General features: G+C 44.1%; 1 protein-coding gene across 1 annotated transcript; it reads left to right on the plus strand.

Moving 5' to 3' along the window:
* The first annotated feature begins 424 nt into the window (after positions 1-424).
* Positions 425-12,384, plus strand: NRSN1 (neurensin 1). The gene is made up of 2 exons (XM_055574540.1): positions 425-637; positions 11,986-12,384. Exons 1-2 carry the CDS (start codon positions 425-427, stop codon positions 12,382-12,384), a joined length of 612 nt encoding a protein of 203 aa, XP_055430515.1.
* The last annotated feature ends 11,977 nt before the right edge of the window (positions 12,385-24,361 follow it).

Here is a 24,361-nt window from a genome sequence, read left to right on the forward strand (position 1 = left end):
TTGAAGAGGACAGTCCAAGACAAATTTCATCTGTAGCAAGTGAGAGTGCCTGCCTAATTCTTTAACATGAAAGTGTAAACACTACTGGATTCTAAGAGATTGAAGCTTTCTTGTCAATACAACTGAAAATCTCAGCTTCCTTGCTGCATTTCTCACGTGCTTCCTGCTTAAATTTTTGCAAGTGTGCTGCACTGTGAATGTCTCGTTTCACTTATGGAGAACCAGTTCTGGTCATTGAGTGTTTGGGGTGATTTTGCATTCAGTAAAGAAGATCAGCTTGGGTAAGAAAGACAAGTCTTTAAAGGTATCTTTTCTGCCCAGAAAAAGAGCATTGTTCAATTAGGCTGACATTATTCGACCTGGTTCTTACCTTTAATATGCCTTTTGATCCTGAGGCCAGAGCTCATCGGGCTGATGCCTGTGGATGTTGTCATTCCAGCCAAGAAGGATGAGTTCTTGCAGCAACGTCTGTGGGTCCAGGCAGGCACAGGCTGCTACCGAGGCCAGGCACCAGCGCTACGGAGTCCGGTCCTACCTGCACCAGTTTTATGAGGACTGTACCACTTCCATCTGGGAGTATGAGGATGATTTCCAGATCCAGAGATCACCCAACAGGTGGAGCTCAGTATTCTGGAAGGTAAGTAAAGAGCATGGGTTTAACTCAGGAAATGGAGAAGTCATTTCATACGGTAAGTAATTCAGCTGCAGAGAGCTGAGAGGTCTGGGACTCTGTATGTGCATTCCTTTTGGTGATACTGAGTGCAGTTTTCTTCCTTAGGAAAGGAGACGGTAAACCTTGGGAAGAAAGCCTCTAAACACAGCACAGTTGTTGATTTTCAGGTGAAATGTAAATAGGTATAATCACCATCATTATTTTTTTTTGCTACTGTTATTAATGTGCCACATAAATTCACCAACTATGAAAGCCATTCAAAGGCAAAACATGCTTTAAGCCTCCCCTGCAGGTTTGGATGGTATCATTTTAAAAGTTACAATAATAATTAAAAGAAATAGTTGGGTACTGGAGAGAGTTAATGCTGAGGCATAAAACAGTGGTCAGTCTACCTGCCCTACTTCTACTAGATATGTGGTCATAAAGTTCTGTGAGCTTCAGCTTCCTTGAAAGGTAGGAGCCTTGCTAGACAAGAAATTCAGTCATTCAGTATGAATTAGTGAACACCTACTCCATTCAAAAAGTTGCGAAGTGCTGAAAATTAAAGCGGTAAATGGGAGAAGAAAAAGTCCCTGCCCTTACAAAATTTACAATCTATCATGGAAAACATACCATAAACAAATAAACCACACAATAATAGTAGAAAGTAGCAAGTATTAGTCTTGCAAGTAGCAAGAATAATAGTGGCAAGTGCTATGAAGAGAACTAAATCAGAATAAGAGGCTAGGGAGGGATAGAGAACTGATATTTAGTTATGCTGATCACAGAAAGCCTTTTGAAGAAGATGACCTTTGAACAAATACCAGGATATGCTGAGGGAGGAGACCATAAAATTATTGGGCTGAAGGTCATTCTTGGCTGGGAAAATAGCAAGTCCAAAAGCTCTGAAATGGGAATAAGTTTGGTGTGTTTGAAAAATAGCAAGATCCAGTCTGGGTGGAGAGGAATGAGAGGGAGGAAAGAACAGGTGACAATTTCAGAAAAATGACGGGACACAGATGATTTGTGTGGAGCCTCGGAGGTGATTGTGAAGACTTTGGCTTTCCCCTTGAGAGACACAAGAAGCCACCTGAATGTTCAAGTAGATGAGTGATGCGACCTGACCAGTATTTTAGCAGGATCATTGTGGCTATAGCACAGAAAATAAATTACAGAACCACAAAGATAGAAGTAGCTAAATTATTTAAGAGTCTATTGAAGTACCCAGGGGCAAGAGATAATAGTGGATTAGATTAGGATGGTGTTAATGGAGATGGTAAAATGTAGTCAGATTGAACATGAAGTTTGAAGGCCAGCTGTTAAGACACACTGGTGAATTAGACATAAGAGAAAGAAGAGTCAAGCCTGACTCCATGACTTGCAGCCTGAGATCTTTAGTGGATGATGTTATAACTCACTGGGATGGTGAACACCAGGAGAGCAGTGGGATGGGTGATGAATCAAGAGTTTGATTTTGGCATTGCTACATTGGCAAGTCAGATACGACTTAGCAACTAAACAACACCACCACATTGGAGGTGCCTATTAATCATGCAAGTGGGGATCTGCAGAAGCATTTAAATATACCAGTCTTCAGCTCCTGAATTGGAAGTAACTGACCTATAGAATGTATATAAGGTACCAGACTAGAAAAGGTCATCCAAGAAGAGAGTACAGACATAAAAGAGAAGAAGGCATCGGATGTTCCAACATTTATAAATCAGGAAAAGGACAAGGATGTAGGAAGGGCTACTGAGAAGGTTCAGCTTTAGATGATGCCTCAGATTCCCTCCAGTCTATAATTCTGCGTTTTAGAGATTTCCAATCATCCCCAACTTTCTCCCAAAATATCACAGAAATTTAGACACTGATACTGACATAAACCTCCAGTGTACTGGCAATAGAATTCAACAAGAGGCAGTTAACAAAGTAATGATTTTGAGCATGGACTCTGTCCTCGGCTGTTGTTCAGTCGCCCAGTCACGTCTGACTCTTTGTGACCCCATGGACTGCAGCACGCCAGACCTCCCTGTCCCTCACCATCTCCTGAAGTTTGCCCAAGTTCATGTTCATTGTATAGGTGATGCCATCCAGCCACCTCATCCTCTGACGCCTTCTTCTCCTTCTGCCCTCAATCTTTCCCAGCATCAGGGACTTTTCAGTGAATCGGCTGTTCACATCAATGACCAAAATACTGGAGTTTCAGCTTCAGCTTCAGTCCTCCCAATGAGTATTCAGGGTTGATTTCCCTTAAGATGGACTGGTTTGAGCTTATTGCTGTGCAAGGGACTCTCAAGAGTCTTCTCCAGCACCACAGTTCAAAGACATCCATTCCTCAGCTGACATGGGTTCAAATCTCAATTTTTTCATTTAATAGCTATAACTATTATACCAGGTAATTCAGTGGTAAAGAATCCACCTGCCAATGCAGGAGATGTGGGTTTTGTCCCTGGGTCAGGAATGTCCCCTGGAGGAGGAAATGGCAACCCACTCCAGTATTCTTGCCTGGAAAATCCTACAGACAGAGGAGCCTGGCAGGCTACAGTCCATAGGGTCACAAAGAGTTGGACACGACTAAGCACGAACATGAGAAACTTGACCTTAATGAGCCTCTAACAGTGATACATATAATACCTACCACATACTTGTAAGAGTTAAGTAAGATAACATATGAAAAGAGCTTAGTACAATGTCTGGCAGGTACTCAATAAGCATTTAATGTATTAGCTCCTATTATCAGATGTCATATGGAACACTGAGGTCTGAAATAGAAATAAAACTGGAAATTTAGTTAATAAGGAAAATATTGGGTAATATAGTTGTTACCATGGTTTACCCAAGACCTCTGTTGATTGAAAATCTTACTACTGGCAGGTTCCCTGTATTAGAATTGGTCAAGCCAGCATTTTTATTCTGTACAAGTGTTACCTCTGAGGAATCGGTACTGGCCTGGACCAGTGAAATACACAGCCAAGCTTGGCACATCTTGTATTTACCCAGATAAGTGGGTGGTTGCTTCTCTATGTGTCAAAAAAACAAATATTTGCCTGACAGGTCTGTTGTGCCAAGAGCCTAAAATGCCTCTGACATACAGAATATTGCAAATGCTGGTGGTTCCAAAGCACTAGTGGTTATATGATTTGTGAAGCTATAAATCCATCAAATAATATATGGGTATGGATTTACAATAAAGAACTCTCAGTAAATTACCAACCCCAGAATTCAGATTTCAGTATTTTCTCTCTTCTGTTTTATACAAATAAGATCCAAAAAAGTACTTGTTCCCTGTTGTACTGGACCTAGTTCAGAGAATAAAGCCGAGCAAACATCCATGGCATCATAGAGGTTATATGCCAGCAAAATCCAAATCCTAAACTTACATCCTAATCATAAAACACTAGATGGGGCTTTGAGAAGCTTACAGTCAACCAGAAATACCCAAGAATGGATTGTCTTAGAGACCTCATCTCTACCAAGGGAATACACCAGCCACTCCTGGGTTGCCTCCTATGGAATATAAGGGAACTCTTGCCAGTGAATGTGTGAAGTACTTTGTATCAACACAGAGAAGGCACTGATTATGCATGTTTCCATTATGATTCTTTTTTATGTTTTTTTTTTTCATTTCTAACTGCATCTTGTAAGTAGTTCGAGATGTGGGCTCCCCCTGACCCCTCTTCCACTATAGCGTTGCTAAGGCCACAGGGGTCTCTCACTGGGGCCACACTCACAGAGCCTCAGCAGGGCTCTGCTGCTGAGCCAGCTCCTGAGTGTGGGCAGCAATGGGAGGGGGCTTAATGAGAATGGAGACTGGAATCAGTCGGGCCTGAAATAGAAACTTTATGGGACTTCTCTGGTGGCTCGGATGGTAAAGAATCTGCCCACAAGGCAGGACAACGTGGGTTCAGTCCCTGGATCGGGAAGATCCCCTGGAGAAGGAAATGGCAACCCACTCCAGTATTCTTGCCTGGAGAATTCCACGGACAGAGGAGCCTGGAAGACTACAGTCCATACAGTCCATGGAGTCCCAAAGAGTCTAACACTTAAGAAACTTTGCTCTATCCATGGATCGACATAACCTTGTTCCCACAATGCTGTTCTTTTTTTAAAAAAAACAAATACTTATATGTCCACCATGCGCAAGGCTCTGGGTTCAGTTGTGAACACGACACTTCTTTGCTTGTGAATAAGGTATAGCCTTGACCTGACAGAGTTCACAGTCAAATAAGGAAGATGGTTGTGCACGGAGATTGTTACAATCCATTGTAACAAGAGCTGGATCACAGAGACTTTGAAAGGCTGTGAAGTAGAAATGTCTCCAGAACCTTCCAGCTTGATTGAGTACAGTGAGAGGCTAAGGTAATAAATCAAGACTGTCTTGGGAAGGTTGTCTCACAACCAGGAACAAACAGCCTCACCCCACCACCACCACACCACACACACAGTGTTATACACATTCTCTGTGCCTCACATTCTAGATGCCTGCGTTGACTGCCTCTGGCACTGCTCACCTCCCCAGTGCCTGTAACTGCTGCTGTCTGCAAAAACCTGTGTGACACTGTCCCACCTACCCCCTGCCACCCACTGCCTCTGGCCAAGAACCTAACAGGCTGGCGTGGAATTTTTCTTTTTCATCCTTGCACTTGACCTTGACTAAGACTGCTGCCATTATCATTGTGCAGCAAACAGCCAAAGTACAGCAGGTGTGAACTAATGGAAGCAGTCTTCTCACCCCAATCGCTCTTGCCTCACCCTAGGATTATCCTCCTCCTTCTCAGCTGATATTAGAAATTTCCCAAAGGATGTGGCTCAGACAGTAAAGCGTCTGCCTACAATGCGGGAGACCCGGGTTCGATCCCTGGGTTGGGAAGATCCTCTGGAGAAGGAAATGGCAACCCACTCCAGTGCTCTTGCCTGGAAAATCCCATGGACAGAGGAGTGTGGTAGGCTATAGTCCATGGGGTCGCAAAGAGTCTGAGCCCTTCACTTTCAAAGGATGTTCAACAGCAATGGGCAGGTACAAGGCAAGACTGTTTCCTCCCCAGACTTAGTAAAAGTGAAAATGATCCCGGTACCTCTACCATCTCCCTAGACCCCCCTCCTTCCTGTCCCAGTCTCTCCAGTTTCCCCCCTCTTTAAATCAGAATTTAAACCTACATCTTGGATTTCTTTTCAAAGTCTTGCTTAAAATGAATAAGGAAACCCCTTAAGAGAAACCACGTGGTATTATTTTCTAAAAAGCATTTTTCTCAGATGGCATGTGAAAAATGGATGAAGAAAGATGAGCCTAGCCAGGGGGACGATCAGAATGGTGTTGCAATGACGTGGGCGAGAGTTAATAGTGCTCTGTTACCATTAGCACAGCTGTGGTGATGGAGAGAGAAGATTCAAGAGAATCTTATGAGGTAGAGTTAATAAGATTTAATTGTCCATTGACTACCAGCATGAGGAAGGACTCAGTGAATGGATGGATGGCAGGAATGCAGAGAAATTAAGCAGAAAAGAAGAAAATATCATTTTGAATATTTGGGCTTTGAAGAGCCTTTGGGACATCTTTGTGTAAATCCTCCCATTGACTATCATAAATATGGGGCTACAGCCCAGGAGAGAAATCTAGACGAGTTGGAGATTTGGAAGCCATTGGTATATAGGTAGGAGTTGAAACTGTGGCCACAAAATTAAACCCTAGAGAGAATATATTGAGTAAGCAATATGAGTCAGAGCTGGAACCCTGGGGAACACCAATAATTTAGGAGTTTCTGGCAAAGCAGGTTAGAGTGAGTCATTAAAGATGTAGATGTGGACGCAGGAGAGAAATGTGTCAGGGAAAACCATTGGTGATGGTCTTAAGAAAGCCTAAGTGCTGAAAATCAATGACTACAGGATATACACATGGAGAAGAAAAATTGGATTTGACAATTGGGAGGTCATCGGTGACCTCAGAGAAACCGGTTTCAGTGCAATGGTAGAGGACTAAGCTTTTCTGCCAAGGGTAGGAATGAATTCAAGCAGTAGCTAGAGGGGAATGCAGAGTTCTGGAATAGCTTTTGAAGATGGAAGTGATCGAATGTGCTAACTGGCCAGAGGGACATAGCTAGAGGAACTAGCGGGGGATCCCACTGCCCAGGAGGGCTGTGGAAACTGTACCAGGTGAGGCCTACATGGAAGGATCTGGATCCCAGTCTGGCATCTGTCATTGCTTTGTAAAGCTCAGTGTCCCTACAAGAGGGTCAGGCCAGATGAGTTAGAATCTGCCATCAGTCTGGCAGGGGACACCACTCTGAGCTCAGGTGCTGCTAAGGAGAGGTCAGCCGCAGCCCTCAGAGCAGAGGAGGATGAAGGAAGGCCCATCTCCACTCTTGCTATGCTTCTTCTGGATTTTACCTCAAATCCAGATGGCTCCTTTCACATTTAGCTCCATCCAGCAATTTCCCCCACACGCTGCTCTTCCCTGCCACGCTGGTTCTGGCTTCCAACAGTCATGACTGCCTCCTCTCTGCCAGAACAGCTGCCTTGCTCCTGCTGCCAGCCCTGCTTCTTGGAGTAAACTGCATTTTCAGATCTCATCAGCTCGCAGACGGAACAACGAAGGGGACGTTGGTCAAAATAACAGCAGTTTCTGGCTCGCGGCCCCCAGCAGCAGAATTTCTGGAATCCGAGCTCTCTTCCCTGTCCAGTCCTCCTTTCCAGCAGCAGAGACTGGGTTTTCACCGCTCCTCCCCAGAGTCAACAGAGTCATCAGAAGTCACAGCACAAAAACTGCCCTTGGGTATAGTCGCTCAGTCATGTCCGACTCTTTGTGACCTCATAGACTGTAGCCCATGAGGCTCCTCTGTCCATGGGATTTCCCAGGCAAGAATACTGGATGGGTTGCCGTTTCCTTCTCCAGGGAAAACTGCCCTTGCTGCTGTCTCTACAGGCAGTGTGTCATTTCCTGGAGAGGCCCTTCTCTCTCACTAGGGGTGTGGATTTAACCATCCCACGGCACCCAGCTACTCTGGGCAGCCCCTCTCCCAGCATCCCTGCAAGACTTTTGCATGACCCCAAACAGAGCTGGTTTACTCTCTTCAGTTCAGTTCAGTTCAGTTCAGTTGCTCAGTCATGTCCAACTCTTTAAGACCCCATGAATCGCAGCACGCCAGGCCTCCCTGTCCATCACCATCTCCCAGAGTTCACTCAAACTCACATCCATCAAGTCGGTGATGCCATCCAGCCATCTCATCCTCTGTGGTCCCCTTCTCTTCCTGCCCCCAATCCCTCCCAGCATCAGAGTCTTTTCCAATGAGTCAACTCTTCGCATGAGGTGGCCAAAGTACTGGAGTTTCAGCTTTAGCATCATTCCTTCCAAAGAACACCCAGGGCTGATCTCCTTTAGAATGGACTGGTTGGATCTCCTTGCAGTCCAAGGGACTCTCAAGCGTCTTCTCCAACACTACAGTTCAAAAGCATCAATTCTTCAGCGCTCAGCTTTCTTCACAGTCCAACTCTCACATCCATACACGACCACTGGAAAAACCATAGCCTTAATTAGATGGACTTTTGTTGGCAAAGTAATGTCTCTGCTTTTCAATATGCCATCTAGGTTGGTCATAATTTTTCTTCCAAGGAGTAAGCGTCTTTTAATTTCATGGCTGCAGTCACCATCTGCAGTGATTTTGGAGCCCAGAAAAATAAAGTCTGACACTGTTTCCACTGTTTACTCTCTTGGAACCTTTAAAAGAAAAGCCTGTGTTGCCTTTCTTAAACTTTATTTAATAGAACCTCTTTTCTCTTAGACCTAGAACTACTTCAAGTCAGACCCGTGTCCAGAGACAAATTTTTTGATACTGTATGGCATCACTCCAAAGTCCTTATTCCATTCAGTACGCTTAGATGGCACCAGGATTGCACTGATGTATCTCAGTATTCCTCCTCACTACTCTGACACTCTCAGTGAAGTATTCTCTGTGTTTCTCCTTCATGTCTACCACCCCAAGCTCTTCCTGATGTGTTTGAACAGGTTTGGAGTCACTCTCTGGGCACCTCTTTTGGAGATCCTCATTAGACTTGCACGGGTTGCACCCTCAGAATCCTGGGGATTACGTGCTATTCATTACGTCATGCTCCCCTCCACAGATGGCAAGCCTCTCTCTCCAATCCTCTGATATAACAGGGACAGGGGCAAGGCTCAGGGAGGCCAGCCACTTTCCAGTTCTTGAAGTGAGCAGTTCTGCCATCTGCAAGGCATCATCTGCCTTTTAGCTTCTGACTGATATTCCAAGAGTGGATTTTAATCTATAAAACACTGCTCAGTTGAGGAGCAAACTTCTCTGAGAATCAATCACCTGGCTCCAAGTTCAGCAGTCTGGTGGTTTAAGTTAGTCCGTCAGGAATATTTATTGGGCGCAAGACTAGACTGGCTGCTACAGAGAGACAGGACAGAAATAGAAGACGGAGCGCCCTGGCCTCCCTTGCTCTTAGGAACCTTAGAAACGAAGATGGATACGTTTTTGCTGCCCTCAATTTTGGAGAATTAGTGCCAGTTCTTGAGGAGGGAGGTAATTTAGTGACATACGAAGCATGTCACCATGGATATTTAAGTTAATTTAGTTTGGGCATTCCGAATTTTCCAACATGAGTCATTTTTTAAACATTATAAATAACAGTTAGTCTTTGAAGGTGAATTGATTTGCCACCATTCTTGGAAAAATGTAGAAAGCCATCCAAAATGTGATATTTTACAACCCAATTTTTTCCTGCAATACTTTATCTTATGTAGAATACTTTTTTTCAGATGACTGACTCTTCTTTTTCAGTTTCTTTACAATATTACATAATGGAAATTTGTTTATATATGGTGACAAACTCTATTGTAATTTTTTAAAAAATAGTAAAGGCAATGTACAAAATATCAATTGGTGAAGTCTCATGGAAGAATGAAGGTGGGAAGTGGGGCTTAGAAGTCACACAGAGCTGGTAGAGTCCAGTCACACCACCTGCTTAATCAGGGGACTTTGAACTATGTTTCTTCAACCCTATAAACCTCAGTTTCTTATAGGTGAAATAGGGATAAAAGTATCTACATCTCATGAGACGCTAGTGAGGATTAAGTGAAAATCACAGTGCCTGGGTCATGATCAGTTCTCACTAACATTAGCTCTCTTCCCGTCTTTGTTAGAGTGATGGATTTGCGAATGTTTTCCTTCTGTTATCCCAACTTTCTACTAAAGAAGTATCTAATAAGGTGTATTTCCTTGAATTACAATAAGTAAGTTAGATAAATATACTTTAGATGTTCAAGATTAAATGGTGTTATGCATTTGGTTATTTTTCCAACCTTGTTATTCTAACTAAAAGCAATTAGGAACAGAAGGAAATGAAAAATGTGTTTAAAAAATAAGCTATATTAGCTGTTCTTTATCCCAAGTACTGACAGATTGTTGCAATGCTCTTGCCAATGTAGCATAATTTTACAAGAGGCACATTTCCAAATAATAGTAGTAATAGCTACTTATTGCAATGCGTGACTTAGCCAGGCCCAGGGCTGAAAGCTTTCATGCACGGTCTCATTTATTCCTCACAACTTTATGAGGTAGGTACTATTATCATTTATCATTTTATAAATGGGAAAGTTAACGAGAGTGTTTAAGTAGCTTTCCTTCTATGATTCAAGTACTAGTTGGCAGTGCTGGAATCCAAGCCTGAGTCTGTTCATTCCAAACCTCTGAGCTTAAACCACCAAATGGTATATCACTCTCCATCTTCAGTGGGTTACATTTTATTGGAACTTGAGCTAATGCAGTTTCATCTCCATCTGCTGCTCTTTACGTTTCTCAACCTCTGCACAAGTAAAGTCCAAACAGCTACATATTAGAGGAGAAAGAACACTGGCCTGGGGGTCTGACCTGTGGCTTCTAGCCCATCCTGTGCTACTCACTACCTGTCCTCCCTGTCCCTCCTTGGGGCAGTGACCTACCCTCCATGAGGCTACATTCCCTTGCCTTTAACTGGTAATCATGGTTCTTTCTCCACCAACTTGGAGAAAGGGCAAGTTGTTCCACACTGTCAATGGCCTCCAGCCAAAATCACCAGGAACACACTTCTGTGTTGAACAAGTTGAGTGTATTGCTCATCACAGTGAGAGAAAATGACACCAAAGGGCATTTCAATAAGAGAATGTGAGAAAGGATTATAGGGTGTGGGCTTTGGTTGGGTGATTTGAGGAGGGTGGGGTAGGCATGGGGGACTGAAGAGTCTACAGGAGCCAGAGTTTACTTTGGATTATCAGGGACAATTCTTTTTTTTTTTTTTAATTTTATTTTATTTTTAAACTTTACATAATTGTATTAGTTTTGCAAAATATCAAAATGAATCCGCCACAGGTATACATGTGTTCCCCATCCTGAACCCTCCTCCCTCCTCCCTCCCCATACCATCCCTCTGGGTCATCCCAGTGCACCAGCCCCAAGCATCCAGTATCGTGCATTGAACCTGGACTGGCAACTCGTTTCATACATGATATTTTACATGTTTCAATGCCCTTCTCCCAAATCTTCCCACCCTCTCCCTCTCCCACAGAGTCCATAAGTCTTATGGACTCTGTGGGAGGGACAATTCTATGATTAGGTAATAGATAATAAATCTTATCTATCCCAAGGGCAGACTGCTGCTAAGTTGCTTCAGTCGTGTCCAACTCTGTGCGACCCCATAGACAGCAGCCCATCAGGCTCCTCTGTCCCTGGGATTCTCCAGGCAAGAATAGTGGAGTGGGTTGCCATTTCCTTCTCCATGGCAGACTAGAGAGAGACTAAATAAAACTGTAATTGGTAAAGAATCAACAGTCATTTATATTATGCAGGGTGGGAAGAACATAGTACTTTCTGGTTTGTAAATGACCTTGTTTTTGTCTGTGCTTAGACAAAATTATGAAGTGGTTTTGGTTTGTCTCACTTCGTCATGAGTACAGAATGAGCTTGTCTGATGTTGAGGTTCTGTGAGGCTGATTGTGCCAACAGAACAACATGGCACCCATGGGGGTCCCAGGCCAGCTTCTGGCGGGTAGAGTGATGGGGCTGTTTTTCTCTTGCTCAAGACCAAAGGAGACAACATAAGCCAAAGGGACTTTGCCAATTGCAGAGCATCAGACAAACAGAAAACTCGAAGGAAAAATCAAGTCAGTGGTGCAGCACCTGGCTGGTATCAAAATCAGAAAAGTCCTCCTTTCATCTTCTTTTTTAAAAAGAAAATTATGTAGGCTTCCAACTGGGAAAAATCTCTCCTTTCAAACAAGACCTGCCCTGCCCTAGAGAGCTGAAGTACCACATTCACTCTATCTTATTTATGTCTTTCTCTAGGTCGGACTCATCTCGGGCACAGTCTTCGTGATTCTCGGATTGACTGTCCTGGCAGTGGGCTTTCTTGTGCCCCCCAAAATCGAAGCCTTTGGCGAGGCCAATTTCGTGGTGGTGGACACGCACGCTGTCCAGTTTAACGGAGCCCTTGACATGTGCAAGTTGGCGGGCGCCGTGCTTTTCTGCATCGGGGGCACATCCATGGCAGGGTGCCTGCTGATGTCGGTGTCCGCAAAAAGCTACTCCAAAGAAGAGAAATTCCTTCAGCAAAGGTTTAAAGAGCGAATCGCAGACATCAAGGCCCACACTCAGCCCATTACAAGAGCTCCGGGCCCAGGAGAAACAAAGATACCAGTCACTTTGTCCAGGGTTCACAATGTCCAGCCCTTAGCGGCAACCTGAAATCTTTTCCACCCAACCCTCCCCTCTCTAATTTACACCCAGTGTTGCAAGGGAGCAGGCCAGTTTGGGACATGACAAGGCTTTGGCGTTGATCTGCCCCAGAGCTGTGCTGGGCAGTGGGCAGAGTGGTGACTGAGCTCAGGCTCATTCCATTCAGTGGCCCTGGGGACGCTTGATGCAGTGGGTCAGTGTGGGCAAATGTACCCAGCTGCCTAAAGAGGTGCAGCTGGGTGCCCACCAGGAGTTCTCTGGACCTCCTCTCTCATACAGTGTGACTTTGTGACATTTTCCGTGTTCTTGGAAAGCGCTCAACAGTTCAGACCAGCCTACCAATGGCTAACGTGGTCCATTTTACTTTCTTGTGTTGTTTTTTCTAATTTTCTAGCCTTTCCCGTGTGGTGCTGCCTTCTATTCCTGGTCTCACTACATGTAAGATATTGTCGTGTGTGTTCATAGAAAAATCAAATTCCCTGATTTTGACCCCCAACCTTGGTCTTTTAGCTCTAACATAATATGAGTCCTTAAGATCAGAAACAAACTTCAGAATTCTCCATAAACCTTTCTTTCTTTGTTTTGTTTTCTCCAGTTTTTTCCACTTAAAGAGCTCAAATTGCCAAATTTAGAGTCTTGGGAAAGAAATTACTATTAGGAGAATCTATGCAGTGACCAAAAGCACTGAAGTAAAAGTCAAGAAATTTGAGTTCCTGTTACTAACTAGCTGCGTGATCTTGGGGAAAGCCCCTAACCTCCCAGGCCTCAGTTTCCCCGTCTGTAGAATGGGGGTCCTGGTCTGTGATGTCTCGTTTTGCCGTGTGTCGTTGTGTGTCCATGACCAAGGATGTTTACAGCGCTCCTGTGGTCTCGCCACAGTGGGATTCTTTCAGATCTGGACTCCCAGAAACTTGCCAAGTCAGGATCCTCATGCCACCTACTCCTAAATATCCAGCCCCAGCAGTTTATACAATGCTGTCATATTTTTATAGAGACAAAAGTAAGCCATCCTCCACTAAGAAACCCCCTGAGTAGATATAAACCTTAAGAGGGTTTTTTTTCTCGAAAAAGGCACTTTTTTCTCCTGTAAAGTGTTCATCTCATCCCTCTGCACTTCTGTTTAGTCTGTGGATTTAAATTAGACTGAGGAAAACAGAACACGTGAGCTTGAGACCCTCTCAGAACCTGTGCCACCTTCGAATTCTGTCTTTTTGTTTTTTCCTTCCTTCACTGGATAAATAAAACATGTGAACGAGCAGAACCCGAATTGCTTTGTCATTCCTTCGGTGCGGCTGTTTTGTCTCCAACGTGTGATTTTCCATTCTGAGGCTGAGTGAGCTCTGCAGGTCCCCTGGCGAAGTGGAAGAATAAACGAAGCAATTAGTGCTCTTGTGCACATGGTTTCTTTTGCATCATCCAGCATCAAACAGGCGGCAGATCAGCATCCTTCACAAGGATCGTTGGCCACATTTGGGAGAAACTGTTCTAGTTTACTTGGGTTCTTTCCTTCCTGTGGCAATGCCATTTTACTTGTGTTCTCAGAAGCCTCATTCAAGCTCCCAGGCACCTGTTCAAGGTAACACTGTGAGGTTTTCCATGTTGACTTCTATGATGTGTAGCAAGGAATCTTCAAGAATGAGACTTGACTTTTAAGAGCCTCCAGAATGAAAAATACATCCTTCTGATTCCAGTGCTTATATTGCCCACAAGTCTCTAGTGCTTGTGGGCAATATACCACTAAATTCTCCCAACTGGTGGAGGTTTCAGTATCTGCAGAACAGCTCATAGGTGTTGTTATGTGTATCCAAGAGTCAGATGCGACTTGAGCAACGTTCACTCACTGAGGAGGAACCAGGACCCTGCCCCCAAAGCTGCATTACTGGTTTTTTTTGACGGTTCCTCCCTCATCTCTGACCCATTAGAAGAATGTCCACAAGCTGATCACACCCTCTTTGAACCCTTACCATAAAACTTCTCACTACACCCCCACTCCCCATGCCAAGGTGGGATACACAGTTTTGAGGGCTTTAACCTGCTGTGGTCTCTTTTGCCTGGCAAAGCAATAAAGCTGTATCTTTTCTGCTTCACCCAAAACTCTGTCTCCGAGATTTAATTTGGTGTCAGGGTAGAGAGGCCGGATTCGGCTTTACATGCCACCTGTTAAACGGAATCCCTGTTGTTACTGGTGTTGTTTAGTCAGAAAGTCATGACTCTTGCGACCCCATGGACTGTAAGCCCGCCCAGCTCCTCTGTCCATGGGGTTTCCCAGGCAAGAATACTGGAGTGGGTTGCCATTTCCTTCTCCAAGTGATCTTCAGTAGGTTGCAGATTCCCTGAAGTCATTAATTGTCTTCCTTACTATGTGTACAGCACCTCAAGACGGAAAACTGACAACGAGAGATTGTGTAAGCAGCAATTCCATGTGCTTCCAAGGCCTCCTGTCATCCAGTCCAGCTCCTTTCTAGCTTTATTCTGGCATCTTCCCTGGAACCCTATGTTCTATCAGTAGCTATACTCAACCACTCTCCACTGTAAGTGTGCCTTCACTCACCAAGCTTATTTTACCAGAAATAACATCTGCCCAGTCTCTGACTGTTGAACCCTTCCTTCAAGACCACGTCAAGATACAACAGCAACACTGGGAAGAACTAATACATACTGAGTGGGAGGCACCATTGAAGCATTTTGTATAGAATTCATTTTATCCTCACAAAAACCATATGAGCTTGGGGCTATTATCATATGCCCATGATACAGGGGAAAAAATAGGCAAAGAGAGGATAACTTGTCCAAGGAGAACTAGTAAGTGACAGAGGCAGCCTGGCTCCAGACTGCATTTTCAGGCTGCATTTTCATCCAGTATTCTCTTCTGCCTCTAGAAATGTCACCTTCTCTATGCAGCTGTTCCTCCAGCTCTCTCTGTCTTTTGGCTCTCATTCTCTATTGTATGCATGCTCACATGCGCGCGCTCTCTCTCTCTCTCTCTCTCTCTCTCTGTCTCTCTGGCTTTCATTCTCTCTTTCTCTTTTACTCAGACTTAATGTCTCTTCCTCAAGTGCCAGCATTTTGTGCAAACACATTCTATGGCACTTATCTCTATTATAGCGATTTGTTTACATATCTGCTTATTCCATTAGAAGCTAGACTATTAGCTGCTTGGGTACAGGGAGTGTGTCTTAATGAGTGGTGAACCCTCCGAAGTGAATATATAAAAAGCTATGTGCTATTATATGGTCATTTAAAACAGTTACTGCATTTTTACTTAGAGCCAGGCATTGTGCTGGCCCTACAGAAAAAGAGATGATTAATAGGGGCACTAAAGTTTTTGCATATCTAATGTGTGTGTGTGTGTGTGTGTGTGTGTACAGAGGTGAAAATGGATTTTGGGAGAGGACTAAAAACTGACGGCATAGGCTTGGGTACCTATGAGTAGAACTCTCCTTGATCTAACATTTGGGTTGCTGGGAGCTTGGTCTAATGATTAGCTGGCCATTTGTTGTTGTCGTTGCTTAGTTGCTCAGTCATGTCCAACTCTTTGTGACCCCATGGACTTAGCCCATCAGGCTCTTCTGTCCATGGGATTTCCTAGGCAGGAATACTGGAGTGGGTTGCCATTTACTTCTCCAGGGGATCTTCCCAACCCGGGGATCAAAGCTGGTTATTACTACATTGCTGCTAAGCTGCTAAGTCACTTCAGTCATGTGACCCCATAGACGGCAGCCCACCAGGCTCCCCTGTCCCTGGGATTCTCCAGGCAAGAACACTGGAGTGCGTTGCCATTTCCTTCTCCAATTACTACATTACTTTAGTACAAAAGTATTACATTACTTTTGCTTCTAAAAGCAAAATTCTCCAGCCAACCAACCCTGCTCTTGGACACAGAGCTTCCAGTTATACTTTCCAATCCTGGGAGAGACAGATGGAAAAGATAGACCTGCCTAGTCATGAGCAAGTTAAGTTGTCTCCTGCAGTCCTGAATAAACAATCAGATCTTCATCCTTAAACATGAAAGTAAAATCAGAATCATCAGACACCTGAGGAAAAGCCAGCACCCTGAAAGAGTATATGGTGGTGGTGGTTTAGTCGCTCAGTCGTGTCCGACTCTTGTGACCTGATGAACTGTAGCCTGCCAGGCTCCTCTGTCCAGGGGATTCTCCAGGCAAGAATACTGGAGTGGGTCGCCATTTCCTTCTGAAAATTAGAGATTATAAAGCTACTAAAAATGAAACATAACACTGGAAAGAAGAGATGAAATTAAATGAGATGTAGAGAAAGTAAATTAAGCCCTCATCTTTCATTATAGGAAATCAATCATTAATGTATCAGTTAATAAATCAGTCAGTCAGTTCATTTGCTCAGTCGTGTCCAACTCTTTTCGACCCCATGAACCGCAGCATGCCAGGCCTCCCTGTCCATCACCAACTCCTGGAGTCCACCCAAACCCATGTCCATTGAGTCGATGATGCCATCCAACCATCTCATCCTCTGTCGTCCCCTTCTCCTCCTGCCTTCAATCAAGATGCTATAAATAAGTACACTATTTAGGGTCATGGAAGAAGCCACTAGAATAATTTCAAACAGGATACATTAAAAGCGGTTGCCTCTGAGAAAGATTGGGGGAGGCCAGGGGTAAGGTCAGACTCTATTGACTCACATAATGAAGACAAGATAGCCTCTATTCCTGCCGCTGTGGCCTTTGTATAGACTGTAAGCAAATCACTGTTGTGTTAGATGTTACAAAAAAGGAGTATCAAGGGATATATATTGTTTAAACAAAAGGATTTTTCCTAAATTAAGGTTGTGGGAATGCCTCACTGATGTAATGATATTTAATCTGTATCTTGAAATATAAGAAGTTAACTAAAGTGATCCTGGCCTAAGGAGGAATTTGTTCTTTTTGTGTTGGGGGTAGGAGTCTGTGAACTAAGGAAAGAGAAAAGAACTGTGTTCTAGATGAAACAGACCACATGCTCTGCACAGAGCATCTGGGATGCCAAGGCCACCCAGCTGCATACCCCCAACCTCCAACATGAACAACGCCCCCTAGAGTTGTGCAGCAGGCTGTACTGGATGATGAGAGTAAGCAGTGGTGCAGGTTTCCTACAGAAAACAAAGATCAGGCCAGAAGAGGCAAGAGCAGCTTGAGGATCGCAGAGGACAATTTAGAGCAGCCACTGTGGGGAAAGCAGTTGAGAGTCAATCAGAAGTGAGTAGGGACCTGATGGAGGAGATGACCAAAGCCCCAGTGCTGGGGGACTCTGGCTTCCTCTCAGTCTGCTGTCTCCAGCACATCACCAGCCTCAGAGTCTAGTCCAGAGGACTTGCCACCTTGCCACTTGCTCTGCCTTCTGGGAAATAAAAAATGCCAGTAAGAAATTCTGAGCTTGTCATGCCCCTGGATAAATCTACCATCTGCTCCAGGGGAGGGGTAAAAGAAGAAAGAATCGATTATGTTTGTTTTGTTAAAACAGTCTCTTCCAGAGTGAAGCTTCCCGGGTGGCTCAGTGGTAAAGAATCCGCCTGCCAATGCAGGAGACATGGGTTTGACCCTGTGTCAGGAAGATCCCCTGAAGAAGGAAATGGCAACCCACTCCAGTATTCTTACCTGGATAATTCCGTGGACAGAGGAGCCTGGCAGGCCCCAGTCCATGGGGTCATAAAGAAATGGACATGACTTAGCGACTAAACAGCAACACTTTCAGAGTCCTGCATGATGCCATGGGACTAAGAAATGAAACAATGCCCAGAAAATAAACAAAGCTTATATTAAGAGCTCTCTCTGTTGCAGAGAAACAGAAAGCAGAGCTTTCTCTGTGCAGTTCTTGCACATTGCAAGAATGTTGCAATATGACAACATTCTTACGCATTTTTGTATTTTATTTAATCTATTCTTGAAAGAATGTTAAGGTTGTCTACTATTACTTCCTCTGTTTTACAGATAAGAAAATCTAGGCTCAGAGAGATGAAGTAATTCACCCAAGAACAGGCAGACAGAAAGTGATCAAACTAGCATTTACTCCCAGGTAGGGGTTGCAGAGAGTTGGACAAGACTGAAGCAACTTAGCACACAAGAATGCACAGTGACTCAAAGATCTCCCTCCTTGTGGACAGATTCTTCTGAAAAGGATGAGAAAGTAGGTGCATCTCATCTCTGTTCAAAATGTCCCAGATTAAACACGCCCTTCATCACAGAGCTCTACACTTCTATAGAGCATAAAAAAAAAAAATGGGCAGGAAACATATACATACGTTACCACTACATGGAATTCAATCTAAACCTGTGCAAGGCAAGACTCCCTCTGAACTCAAGCACTAAGTTTATTTTTAAAATCCATCCAGATTGCTATTTCAGTTTTCCCAGAAATTTGGTAAAGGGCAAATCTGCGAATCTGTGAACTCATTGAGGTCAACACTTTGTCTTGCATTTCTCTCCAATATCTAGCACAATATCTGGTTCCCTTTAGAAACTCAATAAAAGTTTGCTGAAGCCAGGTGTTTTAGCTCCAAAAAAAAAAAAAAAAATTCTCTCCAATCTGACCTCCTGGTGACCTCCACCACTCCAGATGGCACTGGTAAGAATCATGGATCCCCAGCAGCACCTGACCGCCTTGCATGCTTTGCTCTGTCTGAAAGTGCATTTACCGGAACTCCCAAAGGTATCAGAGCCTTGAAACCCATGGGAGGCTTGTGCCTCTTTAACTGCGTGAGTAAAGCCCCACGCTAACCGAGGGCGCATGGGAGCCTACAGGTTCTGGACACAGGCTCTGGAGCCAGACCTCATCACTCCGTAGACTACAGAACTCTAGCCAAATCACTACAAATCCCCATGCCTCGGTTCCCTCCACTATCAAGAATGACAAGAGCATGCATCTACAAATGTTGTTGTTGAGGATTAAATGAGTTAACACAGCTAAAGTGACTCAGAACAGTGACTTACACAGAGCCGATGCTGCTGCTAAGTCGCTTCAGTCGTGTCCAACGCTGTGTGACCCCATAGACGGCAGCCCACTAGGCTCCTCTGTCCCTGGGATTCTCCAGGCAAGAACACTGGAGTGGGTTGCCATTTCCTTCTCCAATGCATGAAAGTGAAAATTGAAAGTGAAGTTGCTCAGTCATGTCCGACTCTTAGCGACCCCATGGACTGCAGCCTACCAGGCTCCTCCATCCATGGGATTTTCCAGGCAAGAGTACTGGAGTGGGGTGCCATTGCCTTCTCCGCAGAGCTAGCACTTCATAAAAGCTAGCTGTTATTCATGGGGTGTGGCTCATTTAAAATGCCCCGTTGAAGGCTCCAAGGAAAGGCAGAAGGCTCCTCTCCACACATTTGCAGACACCTCTCCAGTCACCCCTTCTGTCCAACTGAAGTGATTTGGAATGTGCCAGACAGGGCACTGACCTTTTCAACATCAAGTTTAATTAAGGCTGGTGAGGAGCTAACATGAAATGTTTCATGTCTTTCCATGTAGTTCAGTGAGAAAGATTTATTAACTCATTAAAATCTCTTGTTAGTTCTTTTCAGCTGCTCAGAGTGACTGCTCTTTCCAGCCAGCCACTTCTCCCAGTGAAGACCAAGAATAGAATCTGACCATGCTGACTTCCTAGGCTGGCATTTGCGTCTCTAGACCATGTTACTCCAACAGAAGGATCAAAAGTTTAAGCAAGCGTGGAGCTTTATTAAAACTCACCTGCCTCTAGTGACGGCAGAAGGCTGTGGATGTTTCAAGGTGAGGCCGTCAGGCTAGAACCTTCTCCTACTTCTCCTTGCTATGGGGTGTTGCTGGTGTTTGAGGAATCCAGTGCCAGGGAGATTGGGTTCCTGGGATGTGCTGACCTTGCTGCCTGAAGACCAACTGTCTGAGCCCATTAAACTCAAGCTAATTTACCCACCTCTGCATTTAGCCCATCAGACTGTGTCCAGTTCTAAAACGACCTCAGCTGCTTCCCTAGCTGCCTCACCCTATCTCTTCAATCAAGTTGCAGATGTCTCCTGTTATTTTGTTTTTGAAAGCAGCAGAAATTCTCCTCAATATACAATTCCCCAAATTTCTTTCTCACCCCCATTCCCACCAGAGCTTCCCTTGTGGCTCAGCTGGTAAAGAATCCGCCTGCAATGCAGGAGACCTGGGTTTGATCCCTGGGTTGGGAAGATCCCCTGGAGAAGGGAATGGCTACCTACTCCAGTTATTCTGGAGAATTCCATGGACTGTATAGTCCATGGGGTCACAAAGAGTCAGATACGACTCAACAAATTTCACTTCACTTCACTTCCCATCCTGAAAATTGTGCTTAACTCTAGTGGGCAATAATAAATCTGCATTTGCCTTGTTTGTCAAGGTATGCTTCCTCTCTGTTCTTTCTAGTGTTCTCTGGTTAGATTCAGTTCAGTTCAGTCACTTAAGTCATGTCTGACTTTTTGCAACCCTGTGGACTGCAGCACACCAGGCTTCCCTGTCCATCACCAACTCCCAGAGTTTACTCAAACTCATGTCCATTGAATCGGTGATGCCATCCAACCATCTCATCCTCTGTTGTCCCCTTCTCCCACCTTCAATCTTTCCCAGAATCAGGGTCTTTTCCAATGAGTCAGTTCTTCGCATCAGGTGGCCAAAATATTGGAGTTTCAGCTTCAGCATCAGTCCTTCCAATGAATATTCAGGACTGATTTCCTTTAAGATGGACTGGTTGGATCTCCTTGCAGTCCAAGGGACTCTCAAGAGTCTCCTCCAACACCACAGTTCAAAAGCATCAATTCTTTGGCACTCAGCTTTCTTTATAGTCCAACTCTCACATCCATACATGACTACTGGAAAAACTATAGCTTTGACTAGACAGACTTTTGTTGGCAAAATAATGTCTCTGCTTTTTAATATGCTGTCTAGGTTGATCATAACTTTTCTTCCAAGGAACAAATGTTTTCTAATTTCATGGCTGCAGTCACCATCTGCAGTGATTTTAGGTTAATAAGGTGAGCTGAGAAGGGAAGAATCCAGACCCTTTTTTTTTACTAGTTGTGTGACTTTTAGTAAATTATTTAATTCATGTCTCTCACACTTTGACGATGGCATAGAAGTCATAATGGTACCTTCCTCATATGGCTGTTGTATTAAATTTTTGAAAAACCAATTAAAGGTGCTTAGAAAGACTGCTTATCAAAGTTAAGTATCAGGTTTTAATACTATCAGGTTTGTTGTTGCAGTTTTGTTGCAGTTGTTATTGTTACAAGCTGCTGGTGGGCAGGGGTCCAATCGCTCACTCATAGGGCCAAGGAGAGATAGATATTTAATAAGCTTCTTTGGATAATGGCTATTGATGAGGATAAGAAAGGGGAGAAAAATGCCAAAAAAAGGTCTGGGTTTTTAATAAACTAAAGTAGGCAAAAATGATTTCCCTAGCAACCAAATTTCTGAATGCATTTCCACCATCGTCTCTAGCTTCCTATTTATTATGACAATTTCCTGCTTTCAAATATTGAACACTAAACAGGAAATTAGTTAGAGGACGATGGTCTCCAGCCAAGGAGAGGAAAGCAATTTCCGTGGCAGAAGTAACCAGACACTCTTGCTAAGACATTTTCTTCAGAAAATGGATATAATGAACATGGACCTTGAAATAATCTCAGTGGACTTAAAAGTTTCACTCCTAGAAATGAAGGGCAAAGTTCCACTTCACCTGAATAGCCCAACTCGTCATCATGATTATGTTTTAATTTCTAACTGGAGATTGCCGTTCAGAAATCCAGAGAAGGATCTGATGCTGCAGTTGGGACGTGTGTGGGCCCCTGGTGACGCCCTCATTGTGTCGGGGTCACTTATATGTACAGGAGCAGAGAGGCTAGGATGGAGCCTGGAGGCACAGTTACCTATTTAGGGTCTTTGGACACTTTAATCACTAGAAATTGGTAACAGGCCAGATGAATTCAGGCAAGGCTTTATCTGGACTCCTGCCACAGCACAACAGAGCAAAAACAAGTAAGGAGGGAGGGCTGGTCCCTTCAATGGAGTGCAGATAAAGGCAGATTGGAGGGTCAGGCTGGAGGGATGGCTTAGATGGTCTGCCCACCCATTTGGTGGTGCTGTGTACAAGGATCATGCACAGAACCCAAGGTTTTTTACCTTTTTGTACCTTCCTGTTCATCAGATCAGATCAGCTCAGATCAGTCACTCAGTCGTATCCAACTCTTTGCAACCCCATGAATCGCAGCACGCCAGGCCTCCCTGTCCATCACCAACTCCGGGAGTTCACGGAGACTCACGTCCATCGAGTCAGTGATGCCATCCAGCCATCTCATCCTCTGTCGTCCCCTTCTCCTCTTGCCCCCAATCCCTCCCAGCATCAGAGTCTTTTCCAATGAGTCAACTCTTTGCATGAGGTGGCCAAAGTACTGGAGTTTCAGCTTTAGCATCATTCCTTCCAAAGAAATCCCAGGGCTGATCTCCTTCAGAATGGACTGGTTGGACCTCCTTGTTCATAATTTGCCCCAACTGCCCATGCTTGCCATTATTTTTAGGCTCTAATAGTTTCCTTGTATTTTGTTGATCAATGTTCCATTTAAAGTATTCTCCCTGTGATTAACCATTACACAATTAAAACAAAACTCCTTAAGCAACACCATAATTTACATCTATATCTGTATTTGTATATACTAAACATCTATGGCTCAACAGGTAAAGAATCCACCTGTAATGCAGGAAACACAGGCAATGTGGGTTCAATTCCTGGGTTGGGAAGATCCCTTGGAGAAGGAAATGGCAACCTACTCCAGTATTCTCGCTTGGAAAACCCCATGGACAAAGGAGTCTGGCGGTCTACAGTCCATAGGGTCACAAAGAGTCAGACGTGACTGAAAGACTAAGTATGCAAGGATAAATAAACATTTCATTAATGATGAAGATGATAAGTTTTAAAATGTCACACTAATGTGATATCCATACCAGTATCTAGTTACTCACTAGTGTTTCATAGGAAGTCTACCACTCTGGTCATTTCACAGATAACCACATTCACGTAACAAAAAGTTTCCAATATGCATCCTGTGGTTATTTCACTTGGGCTCATGAGTTGGAATTAACTAAGGCTCTAGTGAGAGAGTGAGTGAAAGTTGCTCAGTCATATCTGACTCTTAGTGACCCCATGGACTATACAGCCCATGGAATTCTCCAGGCCAGAATATTGGAGGGGTAGCCTTTTCCTTCTGCAGGGGATCTTCCCAACCCAGGGATCAAACCCAGGTCTCCTGCATTGCAGGCGGATTCTTTACATGCTGAGCCACAAGGGAAGCCCCAACTAAGGCTCTAAGGTAAATACAAAGATGAAACCCCTGAATTTTACATATAAACAGCTTCTGTTATCACTGTTGTTGTTTAGTCACTAAGTCTTATACAACTCTTTTACAACCCTATGGACTGTAGCCCACCAAGGCTCCTCTGTCCGTGGGATTTCCCAGGCAAGAATACTAGAGTGGGTTGCCATTTCCTTCTCCAGGGGATCTTCCCCACCCAGGCATCGAAACTTCGTCTCCTATATTGCAGGTGGGTTCTTTACCACCAAGCCACCAGGGAAGCGTAATCAATGTAAATCTTCCCAAAATTAATGCCAAGCAGTTTGATCCACCCCACTCTCATCCATACAGATACACACTAGCACCACCGTCCATGCCATCTCAAGATACAACATCCTGAAAGTAATCAGCAACTTTAGTAATAGTCAAAAGTTGTGAACCTAGCTGATCCAAGCTAATCTATGTACAGCAAGACTGAAAATATGAGCTTTGGAAAGTATTTTTGTCAATAATGGAAAAGTACCAATAGAGAAATCAATTCTGGCTCAAAGACAGATAGTAAAGATGTAGTAAGAAGCCAGGGAAAGTTGGCAGGAGTTTCAAAAGCAGCAGCCAAAATCCAAGTTAGAAAGCTAATAATCCTAATATCTAACAGCTGTGGAATGGTTACTCTCTGCTGACTACTGTACGTGGGATCTTTCCGTATGG

This window comes from Bubalus kerabau, chromosome 3 (genome assembly GCF_029407905.1).
Source record: "Bubalus kerabau isolate K-KA32 ecotype Philippines breed swamp buffalo chromosome 3, PCC_UOA_SB_1v2, whole genome shotgun sequence".
Taxonomy (NCBI): domain Eukaryota; kingdom Metazoa; phylum Chordata; class Mammalia; order Artiodactyla; family Bovidae; genus Bubalus; species Bubalus kerabau.

Excerpts from the sequence above, each read along its gene's own strand:
- NRSN1 (XM_055574540.1), top strand. The coding sequence starts at position 425 with ATGTTGTCATTCCAGCCAAGAAGGATGAGTTCTTGCAGCAACGTCTGT. Across the intron at positions 638-11,985 it reads GGAGCTCAGTATTCTGGAAG|GTCGGACTCATCTCGGGCAC; the intron begins GTAAGTAAAGAG and ends GTCTTTCTCTAG.